The sequence below is a fragment of the Pisolithus orientalis genome (genome assembly GCF_024613125.1).
Source record: "Pisolithus orientalis strain OTSU chromosome Unknown F5J12scaffold_1, whole genome shotgun sequence".
Taxonomy (NCBI): domain Eukaryota; kingdom Fungi; phylum Basidiomycota; class Agaricomycetes; order Boletales; family Pisolithaceae; genus Pisolithus; species Pisolithus orientalis.
In genome coordinates this window covers 173,971-186,383 of record NW_026260782.1, presented here as the reverse complement: position 1 = coordinate 186,383, position 12,413 = coordinate 173,971, and the positions used below count along the sequence as shown (strand labels likewise).

The window sequence follows — 12,413 nt, the reverse complement described above, 5'->3', positions numbered from 1 at the left end:
CACAGCGCTGTGTGGGAATGTCGGAGCTTTGCTAGCAAGCTGTACATCAAGCTGTGTCAAGTCAGCCCACTCTTATAGATATCTGCATTGTATCCTCTCCATTATAATGGCATCACGCACCAGCTTTGACCGAGATATTCATAAGTCACTGATCGGGCACTAGACTGTAGACTTCGGTTGACGGATGCGACATTCCGGTCCTCCTGTTTAGTACACTATGCTGTGCTTGTGGCTTGCACGCGTTTTATTTCCGGGAACGCAGTGCTCGAATATCACGATCTTACAGTCTCGGGTGGTGAACTCAATTCCCTCAATGGAAGTCTGCGGAAATAGAAGACTGTCAAGGCTCCAACGCGATATGCCATCACGGTTGGAGTTCAAGGCAAGAAGATATCATGACGTCTCCACGACTTTGCGTGAAAATCGGCACTTTATTACAGCACAAAAACGCGATAACAATCCCCCCTGTCATCCAGTAGTCGCTTGACCTGGCACTATCGTGTACGTATATAGATCTATTAACAATATCTCACGATCGGTCCTCCCCCTGCGTGGGTATTACATAGTGGAATGTAAGATAACGATGAGTTGTACAGTACGGATGAATGGATGCCCAATAACAAAGCGCGCAAATATAATGATGCTTATCAGATAGGGTGAATCGAGTGTCCCGATTAGGCATCGATCGGACCAATCTCCTTTGTTTCAATGTTTAGCGTATTATTTCCGTTTCCGGCACGGCCGGCCAGCTGTTGAGTCCCTGTCATAATAAAATCGCATACCCCATCCGAGTCCAGGCCATTTAACGCTGGCACAGCAACCTTCTCTTTGTTTCTCATCGCTGCTGCCATGGCGGAACAACAACGCCAAGTCGAAGCCACGATGGCCTGCAAATGCCTCAACGTCCGCATACGACCCCAGCCCGAACACTCCAGGCCTCCGGATTTTCTCATCGCGAACATTGGACTCCCAGATTACACTCTGACGTATGTCGGCGAACACGGTCTCACCATCGTAAGTTTCCATGGCCGTCGACGCTAACCGGTCCCCGTCACTGTGTTTTATGTTGCCTTAGGAGCACCCCCAAGTCACAGTGAGAACCAGGAAAATCGGACAGCCCATGCCGGACTCCCCACGGTCCATCCGATATACGACGCTCACTTGTTTAATCTGCCAGACGCTCGCTTATCGCGTCCAGCAGCTCGTCACACCGGATGTGGACGGTCAAGAAGGCCCACTACTTCCATCCTCGGACTGGGTCGAACAGGAGACCCTGAAGAGCAGCCATGGCTGGATCGAAGTGTACAAGGACTGCCTAGTGAGTGCGCCAACTGAATACTACAACCGCTATAGGAATCCGCTGTCTCCGTGCGCCACACAACTAGGCGTCTCCTTCCTTTGTCTGACCTCAAGCGACCTCCATTGTTGCTAACATTGTCTCCAACCAGGCCTCCAATGCAATCCCTACCGTCGCTTCCTCCTCGGATTTTTCCCCCGAGTTTCATATTGCTGTGCCCCAGCCCGCAACTCCTTCACCCGCTGAGCCCGCATCCGAGGAATCCCCGGACTCTCCGGACCACTCGCAATATGACGCTCCAGCCGGGCCCTTTCTGACAAACTTGAAGGCTCTGTTCCCTCCCGCCCCATTTATCCCTCTCCATCCCGTTTTCTCACACCTTTTGTCCGTCGCCGAAGGCCGGTCTGAGACTCTCAGAGCGGAAACTGAAAAACAAATCGCGGCAATAATACGCGAGAAAGTCGCGGAGCTGCAGGTGGCCGAGGACAAATTAAGAAGAGATGTCAAGTGTCTATGGAAACAATTCATTGAGAACGTTGGCAAGGTCCAAACGGAATCAGGGGCAACTGCCAGGAAGGGCCAAGGCGGTTCAAATGGCCGCCTGCCCAATACAGCAGGCGTTTCCGGAACGCCGCTAGTCTCCGTTAGGGACTTTGTTCCGGTTGCCAGTCCAAGAATGAGGTCTCCCGTATCCTCCATACCGAGAGTGTCTTCGTTGTCAGCATCCCTTGCTACTTCCGCGTTCTATCATCCCGCTGCTCACAAAGCCTCGGCGGCGGCGTCACAACCTCCAGATGCTGACAGTCCACCATCTTCCTCGCCATCTTCCTCGCATCGATCTTCGTCTCTGGACTCGTTGAGTGGTCGCTCCCCACCTACGGAAATAGAGTCTCCTAGTCCCTCGCCACGTGCCAGCAGGGACACCATCATACAGCCCTTCAAGCGAAAGATGGACGAACAGCAAGATACCACTGTCAGTTTCCGATATTTCACTATTGTGGAAGCAGAAGCGGCCCGCAAACGACAGCAGCAGCAGCAGCAGTCCGCTGCCGCCGATGTTGTAAGAGCCGAAGATCGTAAGCGCACAGCGGAGAAACCAGGGGAGAAGAGCGGAGATACGAAGGAAAGGAAGAGTCCCGGCCACAATGAGATCTCTACCACGGAGCACCGTGTGAAAGAGGAGCGGGCCAAGAAGTTTGATGGTGAAGAAAGCAAGGCACCGCCTGAGATGACGACCCCTAAGAGTAAACGACGGGTGACGTTTGATTTACAGGTAGAGGCCGATGACGCTAACGAGAATACTAATAAGAGTTCATCCGGTGAGAAATCCTGGGGTAATGAAGGCATGTGATCAGTTCTTTATTGATGCAACCTTTTTGTGAATGGTCACTACTAGCAGATATGATATTTGACCTGGAGGACGAAGTTGAGAGTGGTGAACGTGAAGTTCCAGAAACCACACAGGTCCCCTGGCTTGTCGATAACACTCCTACTGCCTCGCGCCCTGAACAAAGTCATTCAGGCAGTCGCGATGGACCTTCAACTTCGTCATCTTTGCGGCGAACCTCCGTTCCCTCGATACCCCTAGCAAGGACGAATGGAGATGCAGGCGGGAGGTCGGTTCGCGCGAACGGTGTTCTCGATGTCGTCGCGCCGCTCAGTCCACCCGACCCGCAGAAGCCAGAGCAGTCTGACGAAGTGGACCCACATGAAGAAGATATCCTGAGACTCGTCGCTGCTCACACTCCGAGCCATCGGAATGCCTGGAAACGCCATAGCAAGGCGTGGAAGGCGCTCGTTGGCTCATCCTATCTGAAGGGTGCACCAGGGGCCTTGATACCGAAAGAGGATGAAGATGATTCTGAACGCACCCCCAATGAGACTGATGACAGTGATTTGGACGCCTTACAGGGTACCTTTGTTTGTTGCTGTTGGGCACGCAAGATCGTGTAGGCTGATATATTTTGTAGATGTGAAGTGGTCCTTCCAGGGCGGGATTGCTGCATCTTTACCTGTCAACATCAGACCGTTGGTCCGAAGAAGAGAGCCATTATCGTTGGCGTCTTATCAGCCCAAGACATCCCTCCCCGAGAAAACCGGTGCCATGGGACCATCGCTTCCGGATGCATCCGGTGGGCGACATGTATCCTTTGCAGAGCGTGATCCGGCGACCCGACGTGGCACACTCGACTTTATTAGCACGGCGGAAACTGAAGAAGACGAGGAAGGGAGCGATGAGGAGCCTACCCAGGTTAGCATACCTGATGAAGCTCGAGGTCGGCAACGTGCTTTCAAGATCCTCAAGGCGAGAAGCAAGGTTCCTGCCGCGGGCATGTGGAGGAAGTCTTGCGTGAGGCAGCCTTTTTCGGTACCATATGCTTTTTTGTTGAGGACCCACGACTGGTGATTATACTTTATTTTCATTTCAGTAATTGCTGTGCTTCATGTATGTGCAACATTGTGTTTCTGTCATGCACGATTGTCTGTACTGTTTTCTGTTTTCTTTTCTTTTTGCTGATGGCATGGTAGCTTGGTGTACTTTTTTTTCTCAATGGACTACTGTTTGACTTGGTACTGGAAGTGAACTGGAGTGTGCATGTGAGACCCCGAACACCGCATTTCAATTGAGCAAGAAGACCACTCACCACCGTCGATGAGTTCAAGCATTGGAGAACCTTTCCAGCTGTACTCGACCAATACATCGGCGAAAAAGCTCAGTCTTAACAGCCGACCTTGTATATATCGCGTACAACCCGAGATTTCGAAGACATGCCACGCTGACAATTCAAGGAGACGGCATTCATGTCGTGGACGTACGTCCACACCTCTTTTTTTTTTCTTTACCGTCTCCGGCTAAACTGCACGCTTTCGTGTGCAGGTCGAAAATCTGCATTCGGTAGTCTCGCATTCGGTCGGCGATCATGTCTCCTTCTCTGCACCCGCTTTCACTCGATCCGTAGTGGAGGACAACAACATTCGTTTCTCCGTCACGTATGCGGTCATAAAACAAGCACCCGAGATAATCAGGGCCAATCGCGAACGGACTGTCTGGATCATGAAGCAGACGCTTGCTGGTTTGCGCGTTACGAAGGACGAGCGGAAGAGTGTTGTGGTGCGTCATCATCCTCTGCGTTTCTAGTTGTGCGATGTGACGCTGTGCCGGGATGTAGACACCTTTTCCACCTGTACGCATATGCGGTGTTGACAGCGATACACTGCCGTTGTTACTCGTATCGAAGAGCGGCGGGATTAGTCTGGCAGATCCTGAGGTAGCAATCAAGAGCCAGTTAGAATGGACCGGCGGACAGGAACTACTGGACGTCTTCATTTTCCCCTCGTCTTCGTGTCCTGTTTTTATCCAACGTGACACGGATTCCACGGACTCTGCTGTCCGCAATGTTGTCTGCATATGTTGTCAAGCGGGATCGAACTTGTATGTGCGGGTGGCTTTGGTTGGTGGTGAGATAGCGCACGTGGACACTTGCAAGTTACCGATCGGCGATGAGGGGGAGACCGTAGAAGGCAGAATAGCGGGTGTAACGTGTAGTGCAGAGGGTGTCCTTAGTTTCATCAGTAAGTTTGCCAATTGTTTCGGTGGGATACATTTTATGACGTCCCGTTTCCAGCTTCACGCGGGGCGTGGAAATCCTTTCAGTTTTCTGTGTCGGAGCCTTCGACATTACACGCTATTCCACTTACGGAGCCTCTTCAGTTGCATGCTTTCAAAAAAAGACGGCCTGGCATTTCCGTCGTTTCCCTCTCATCGTCTCTCGTTCTTCTGGCTACGACAGTGGAAGGACAAAATAATATATCTCTTCAACTCTGGGACCTCCGTTATGGCGTTTTGTTAGCATCACAAACAATGGCTTCCCCAGTGGCCGACGCACTTCCTCATCTCCATCTTATTCTTGGCGATGAGGGCCAAACGCTACTCTCCCTGTCTCCATCCCAGCCACCATCAAAATCTCAGGGCACTGCTCGATCCACCGTTCACGTCATTCCCTTTGACCAGACTCTTAAATCAAACCTCGCTGCGGCTCTCGGAAAATCATCTGCAACGGAAGAATGGCTCGTACCGCTAAAATCTGATTCCTCTTATTTCAGTATTGAATGAGGACCAGAGGAAGTTGGTGTCTGCACTAAAAACCACAATTTCCAAACGGGCGCCACAACGGGCCGACCATGAATTTTTTACATGGGTTCAAAAACATAGTCGAGGTGATGTAAGGAAAATGACGTTGTCATCCCTCATATACTGTGTTTTTGATGATCCCCATTCAGGAAGCCGAACCCTGTATATGGACATGAATTTGTGAAGAGGATCGTCAATGCGATACTTGTGACTGAAGTGAAAGCAGGAGATCAGCATTCTCCTCGCATCCTGCAATATCTTCTCGAACGGGGCTTGGTGAATTCCACCATGGTCGATGGAACTCTCTTACGTAGATTATCCGAACGAGGTCACTGGGTAAGTTGTGTTCACCGTTTTTGCTGGCCACGAAATTTCATATATGTGAAAGGAAAATGTTATCCTTTCCCTACGAACCGTGATCGACGTATCAGAAGACGAGATGGATGTCTTCACTAAAGTTCGTCATCGACGCCCACAGAAAAGCGAGAGAACAAGTCATCAGATGCCATGGATCTGGATTTATCTGAGCCATGGATACCCCCTTTGGAGACGTTGCTGTCTGCGTGTCTGTCGTATGACTTTTCGCCAGTTGCTGTGCGACTGTCCATCCGGAAGTATCTCTCGGACGCTCGTGATTTAGTGGCGATTCTCGGTGTCCTGGAGGGTTGGTTGTATGGAGGTATAGAGGATGAGATGAAGGTTACGCTCATGTCGACGGTCAAGAGTGTTGCTGTGAACACGGAGAGCCGCACCACTGTCGTGCCGCCGTATCCTAAGGTATATATGAAACCTGCACTGGGAGCTACTTGGTGTTAACCCTTGTACTCAGATCATAACCTTCCTGCAGACGTTGCTTGACGCATCATGCATCGCCTTGTTGCAATACCAACCATCCTATGATTTGCTGAGAAAAACCTTAGCGCAGATCGAGCCGGAGATCGATCGCTTAGATCGCTTAGAACAGTTACGCGGGGTACTAGAGCCGTTCGCGAAAGCGCACGTTCGGACGTTGAGGGAAAAGGCGGGGTGTGTTCCAAAGGAGAGTCCAACAGAGTTGAAACGACAGCGCAAGCGAATGGAGCAGCAGGCTTCGCTTGGAGTTGGTTTGTATAAGCTGGAGGAACTTGTGCTATAGTTACGACGACGTAGATAAGATAAAACTTAAGCCATCGCACGCCGTCACCGAATGTTGATGATAAGATTATTTGACATCTGAACTCGCACCATCGCTAACCATGAGTTTTTCTGCCGGTGTCATAACAGGTGCGACTGCTCAACGATTGGTCTGAACATGGGCTGACGAAGCGGGCAAAGTGAGTGATAGCGTGCATGCTGGGGTCAACGAGGACAAGTCGGGTCCACTCATCCAAGACATCCTCCGAACGCGGGGGTTCGAGAGAGTAGTGTCAGCCGTCGCCTCAGACGACGAGGAGAGTATACGTGCAAGTCTTAAACAGATCCTTTCTTTGAAGGTGGATTGTGTTTTCACGACGGGTGGCACGGGTTTCGGTGAGAGGGATATAACACCCGAGGCGAGCATGCATTATCTTTTGTCATACCAGTGCGTACTAACTGCGAGCATCTACTAAGTAGGCAATATCACCCCTTCTCGAGCGACAAGCCCCTGGACTTGTCCATTTACTCCTGTCTTCGTCATTGAAGCATACTCCGCTTGCGGCCTTATCACGCCCGCTGGCCGGAACGATCGGAAAAACATTGGTGGTAACGCTACCGGGAAGTACGAAAGCCGTACGGGAGAACTTGGACGCTCTCCTGTCGAACGGCGTACTCGACCATGCTTTGGATCTCATAAAAGGCGGGAGCGGCAAGGTCGTTCATGCCGCCTTGGGATCTGGTCATACCCCCATCGTAGGACAGGAGCACTACCTGTGGCCATCACCACCGCCCTGGATGTGTCGCGCCTAAACCTCGAACTGCATTATCGCATGATCCCTCCGTTCCTGGTACGCAGGATCAATCCCAATAACCTCTCCGTAGCACTGTAACTCAAATATAAAACATAAAAAATGATACTAAACCAGCCTCGGGTCGTCTTCGGGTATCTCCTTACCCCATGATCAACCTCAAGGATGCTCTGGACATCATAATGACGGAGATACAACCTTTGGAGGTGGTGACCCTTCCAGTAAATTAAGCCTTCAACAGCACGAAAAGGGTGGGACTGACATCGGGGGGTAGGTCACTGCAGGCTTGGCGGGCCATGTTCTGGCGGAGGATGTTCATGCGCCGCAAGATATCCCTTCGTCCAAGACGACCAATGTGGATGGGTACGCAGTTCGCTGTGAGTCTTCATACTTTTTGGTATACACTCCGCAGCTACATATCCTCCATAGCCTCTGATACTCCTGGCGTATATAACGTCCTGACCTCCCGAACCCATAAGCTCTCTGAGGAGCTACCAGAGGGCTTTATATTCCGCATCAATACGGGAGGGCCATTGCCAGCTGGGAGTGACTCAGTCATCATGGTAGAAGACACAGAGCTAGAATCCACGTTGAAAGACGCCGATGGCGAAGATACGGAGGAGGAGCAAGTTAAAACTCTTGCGCAGGTATCCCCAGGAGAGAATGTTCGCGAACCAGGATCGGATGTGCGCAAGGGAGATCTCGTGATGCAAATGGGGGAAGTAATCACGAGTGCTGGGGGTGAAGTGGGAACGCTGGCGTTTGTTGGACGCAAAGAAGTCGGTTTGTTTTCTTTACTTGGCAGAAAATGAAACGACGACCATTCACAGGTCAAGGTGATTCGAAAACCGGTTGTCGCTCTCCTTAGTACGGGGAACGAATTATTGGACTTGCAGTCGCCTAAACCTATGCCTGGAGACGGATGGGGAGGGATATGGGACACTAATCGCCCCTCGTTGCAGGCAGCGTTGGAAGGCATGCGCTACAAAGTCATCGATCTAGGCATCGTTGCGGATGAGTACGTCCCTGATCTGGTAGCCGTCAGGTTACTGATTGCTGCAATGTTGTTACAGCGTGGACGCACATGTTCGAGCTGTATCCAAGGGTCTTGAAACCGCAGATATCCTTTTGACGACAGGCGGGACGTCCATGGGGGCAAGCGACCTACTGAAACCAGTAATCGAACGCAGATTCAATGGCACGATCCACTTTGGGCGTGTTGCGATAAAACCTGGAAAACCGACCACGTTCGCAAGCATACCAACCAAGGCCGCTCCACATGGCCGGAAGTATTTGTTCGCCCTTCCCGGGAACCCGGCCGCTGCGATTGTGACCTTCCATATTTTCGTAGTGCCAGCGCTGAGGAAGCTGGGGGCTTGGCTGCCTAACAAGTGTCAACTGCCCCGAGTTCAGGTCCAGGTAGGCCCCCTCCCCCCAGGACAGCGCATGCTAGCCATCTAACCGTATCTTCGATTTACAAGCTTGAGAATGCAATGCCGCTTGATCCCCGTGTAGAGCTCCACCGAGTCATCGTGAGGCCGACGCCAGAGGGCCTGCTCGCGACCACCACGGGCGGCCAGAGGTCGAGCCGGGTGACGAGTTTGTGCGGTGCCAATGGACTAGTACAGCTACCTCCACTGGCTGTGGGTGGCCCAAGCAAGCTGGAAGCTGGAGAATTTGCGCAAGCGATTATGATAGGAGAAATTCAGATATAGCCCGGAGGGAAGGGAAGGAAGAGTTATTTTCTTGGCGGGTGCGAGTCCGAGACAATACTTTCAACGAGCAAGTACGCCGTTGGGTTTGTTTGAACTTTGTTCATTCACCCATTTTGGCCATAGTGGATATTTCCATGTATATTTAGGATGGATGCACCACTCGTTCACATCAACAAGAGCACATCAGTAGGATTATTTGAAGAGGATCTGTGTATCGATAGCTGTCCCCACTGCCACCTTCTGGCTCCCGGGGGAGTTGTGGATGACTTTCCTCAATGGTTGTCGCTTGGTTGGAACACCCGCACCTCGGCCCGGCGGCTGCACAAGCTCATTTCAGAAGGCTTGCCGCACGACGTCTTGAACCTTTTTGTCACGCATGCGAAGTTACTAAACCAGCATGGCAACTCACCAGCACGCCTTTCCCAGGTTAGAAGGTGAAGGGCGCTTGTTGGCCAAGTATTTGTCCATGTGGAAACTAGCCGGCTTGTTCCATTATCGCACTGGTGACGTCTCAATCACTACTTGTTTCCAGTGATCTTTGGATCAATTTCCACTTAATGGACACAGAAGCCTCACGGTTCCCATCGGAATGCCATAAAAAAATGTCAAAGTGAAACAACCCCGCCGCACGCCCCTGGGGGCTGGTGTTGTATGACGCAGGCATGAACCAATAAGGCGTTCGGAGACTGCGAGTCGTCTAGTGGTGGTCCGAATAGCAAGGACCGCCCGTTTCGTTTTTCCCCCCCTCCTGCCCAATCCTCGCTCTTGCCAGAGCCAGCGGTGATTGCAATCAAAGTTGGCCTTACTTGCGCGGCGATTGATTCTCGTTAAATGTGTTTTGCACGCTCGCCGCGATCGATCTACCGCATTATTGGCGCCATAGCGTAGGATGCTAAGATATCGGGCGAAGGGCATCCTCGATGGCAGTTGCAGCCGCAGAAGAGAACGATGAATATGCCTCGCGGCCAGAGTGCTTTAGGGTAACACCTCCGGAAGGATGCTTGTGTTCCGCCGTCATTCACCCGCGTAACAAGTATTGCGAGCACCACGGAAACCACAGCACCTCCCCTACCCTCCATTGGAACATCCTGCATCGTGACCCGTGAAGATGACCGCCCATTAAACATCAATCAGCTGCGTGCTGCACGAACAAGGGCGGACGGAGCTACACTTAACTGCTATCAAGATCCACATGTCCGAGGCTTCAAAGAAGCCACCGAAAACCCCGAACGTACGAGCCTCAGATTTTTTGATATGCGGAGGTCTGACGTGTGATGGGATACCCCATGCCATCCTGCTAGCATGCATAGCTCCATCAGCATGAAGGCTTCGGCACGTCTTTCATAGTTGCGGTGCACGAAAGGTACAGCAAACGAAATCCCCGCCGATATCGAGCTCCAAGGGCGTCAGATATTTCTTATGCGTGTGACAACGAATCGGGATCTTGTTCCTCATAGAAGACAAATTCGGTATATCAGGCCGCGCTCTCCGGTGGCACGAACCACAGCATGGAGAGCTCGCGAGCAGGAATAGTGCCTCCCGAGGTCAGGTGTCTGCCCGTGGCGCATATTCAGTCTGGCGTTGGCTTTTTTTCTTCTCGTATCAGAAGTAACTGACTCCGTGTGGTCGGCCAAGTTACCACTTATTTGGGGTAGTACGCTCTACTGATAAAGCACTGGATCGACCATCACAGCGACGCTCAACCCCCATTGGGACTCCACTTACTTTTTTTACAAAGAAGCTGCGATGAGAAGCATACCTGGCAAAGAGCTGAGTTAGTGCCACTGTACTTACTGCTTGTCACGGAGAGCCTCGGCTTTCGTAATTCGGTGTCGTACCGTTCGAATGTCTTCTTTCTGCTCTTTCGAAATTGGAAGATAGCCGGCCCGAGTCTCGGTCGGAAATGGTTCGATCCCTCCAGCCGGCGACGGCACAGCTTGGACAAAAGAAGTGGAACCCGATGGATCTCGAGCCCATCAATTCAAGTGAAATGATGAGTCCAACTGTCCTGTCACTACACACCTGGTACATATTGTTGGGAATAGGATTTTGTCACATTAGTTAATAGTAGATTACGTGTACGGTCTAATGAATCACTATCAACATCATATCTGCATACTACGAGGCATTATTAACTAATCTAAGTCAGGGTGATGGGAGAGCAGACGTGGCATGTACGTATTAATATTTCAAGCTGTAGTGTAGGGGAAGGTTCTAAAGAGCAAATCACCCAAGGTGCCTAGTTACTTGAAGCACAGCGGTAAATTAAACCCACTGACGAACAGAATCAACTAAGCTTACCTGTGTTTGCTCCTGTAATGTTTCTTCATGCTGTCCTTCCGAGAGAACTCTAACCCGCACTCGGGACACTGGGACTTGATTCCTAAATGGGTCTCAAAAACGTGACGAAGCACACTCCCTCTGGTCATCGGTGTGTTGCATCCAACCCATCGACAAGTCATTAGAGTCTTTTCGTCACCCGTGACACCATGCAGTGCTCTTAAGTGAGCCGAGAATTCATTTGGTAGAAGGGGATAACTGCAAGCCACTCCGCCATCAACCCACCCACATTGACGAGGCTGTTTTTCATAGGGTAGGGCAAGAAGTTCCAGCATCATCGCTGCATCCTGCAGCGGGTCAGCACGACACTCTTTAGACGATTGAATAGAAATTACCGCATCACTGAATTCTTGGTAGAGAGCCATCTGTTAAGAGGGATCAGGTAGGAAATACTTGAGGTTCTACCGTTGCTCCAAGAGAAATCCATGCATAAATACCCATTTATTGACGCCCTGCGGAGTTCTGGTCGCAGTGGCACGATAGAGAACTGGCAGTAGTATTGCGAGGCATCCTGCCAACGGCAGGAGTCTCCATAGAACCCCGGGTGCGAGTTAAGGTTAAGGGCGACCACTTGGCCCGTTTCGTGGACACGCCCTGTAGAGAGTTGGCTGGAATGCATATCACAAAACAAATAGGGGCCAACAGAAGCCGGATCACCATCACGTTGCGCCATGAAGGGTCAGGATGCGTTCGTTCTGCATGAAACCCCGTTTACCATGCAGTATCGGGCGGAAACCGCCAAGACACTTGAGACGGAACCGGCTGGTGGGTTCGCCCGATAACACGGTGTGGCATAAAGTTTCTGCGCAGATAGTGGTCGTGATCTCGGTTGGCGGCATGGAAGTATTGATGCGACCCATTTTTTTTGGAGGTTCAGGTACGGATGGCCCATGTCGGCTCATAACACCGTTCATTTTTGGATTATTGGTCGATATACAATAGAGATGGATGTTGTGAATGTTGTGAATGAAAGTATACCAGCCCCCGTCCGCCAGCACAGCAAA

At 51.3% G+C, this 12,413-nt stretch overlaps 4 protein-coding genes across 4 annotated transcripts; 3 read left to right on the top strand and 1 right to left on the bottom strand.

Moving 5' to 3' along the window:
* Positions 1 to 882: 882 nt before the first annotated feature.
* Positions 883 to 4,436, top strand: F5J12DRAFT_901816 (uncharacterized protein; the record flags this gene model as incomplete). Its single annotated transcript, XM_051748219.1, has 6 exons — positions 883 to 1,014; positions 1,076 to 1,318; positions 1,449 to 2,631; positions 2,694 to 3,209; positions 3,268 to 3,647; positions 4,176 to 4,436. The coding sequence occupies 6 exons, from the start codon at positions 883 to 885 to the stop codon at positions 4,434 to 4,436; spliced, it is 2,715 nt and encodes a 904-aa protein (XP_051605331.1).
* A 1,241-nt stretch (positions 4,437 to 5,677) lies between these two features.
* Positions 5,678 to 6,597, top strand: F5J12DRAFT_2574 (uncharacterized protein). Its single transcript, XM_051738622.1, has 3 exons — positions 5,678 to 5,765; positions 5,818 to 6,206; positions 6,259 to 6,597. The coding sequence occupies exons 2-3, from the start codon at positions 5,937 to 5,939 to the stop codon at positions 6,562 to 6,564; spliced, it is 576 nt and encodes a 191-aa protein (XP_051605330.1). The 5' UTR covers positions 5,678 to 5,765; positions 5,818 to 5,936; the 3' UTR covers positions 6,565 to 6,597.
* A 67-nt stretch (positions 6,598 to 6,664) lies between these two features.
* F5J12DRAFT_901815 (uncharacterized protein) lies at positions 6,665 to 9,069 on the top strand (the record flags this gene model as incomplete). Its single annotated transcript, XM_051748218.1, has 10 exons — positions 6,665 to 6,692; positions 6,735 to 6,901; positions 7,023 to 7,259; positions 7,303 to 7,393; positions 7,472 to 7,575; positions 7,629 to 7,731; positions 7,784 to 8,133; positions 8,185 to 8,372; positions 8,428 to 8,773; positions 8,836 to 9,069. The coding sequence occupies 10 exons, from the start codon at positions 6,665 to 6,667 to the stop codon at positions 9,067 to 9,069; spliced, it is 1,848 nt and encodes a 615-aa protein (XP_051605329.1).
* Positions 9,070 to 10,711: 1,642 nt separating this feature from the next.
* Positions 10,712 to 11,774, bottom strand: F5J12DRAFT_778511 (uncharacterized protein; the record flags this gene model as incomplete). The annotated part of the gene is made up of 5 exons (XM_051742318.1): positions 10,712 to 10,744; positions 10,795 to 10,810; positions 10,864 to 11,035; positions 11,092 to 11,180; positions 11,371 to 11,774. The coding sequence occupies 5 exons, from the start codon at positions 11,772 to 11,774 to the stop codon at positions 10,712 to 10,714; spliced, it is 714 nt and encodes a 237-aa protein (XP_051605328.1).
* Positions 11,775 to 12,413: the final 639 nt, after the last annotated feature.

What these genes read in the sequence shown, in the direction of transcription:
- F5J12DRAFT_2574 (XM_051738622.1), top strand. Translation starts at nt 5,937, where the DNA reads ATGGATCTGGATTTATCTGAGCCATGGATACCCCCTTTGGAGACGTTG. An exon ending in TCGTGCCGCCGTATCCTAAG is followed by an intron (nt 6,207 to 6,258) that starts GTATATATGAAA and finishes CCTTGTACTCAG; the next exon opens with ATCATAACCTTCCTGCAGAC.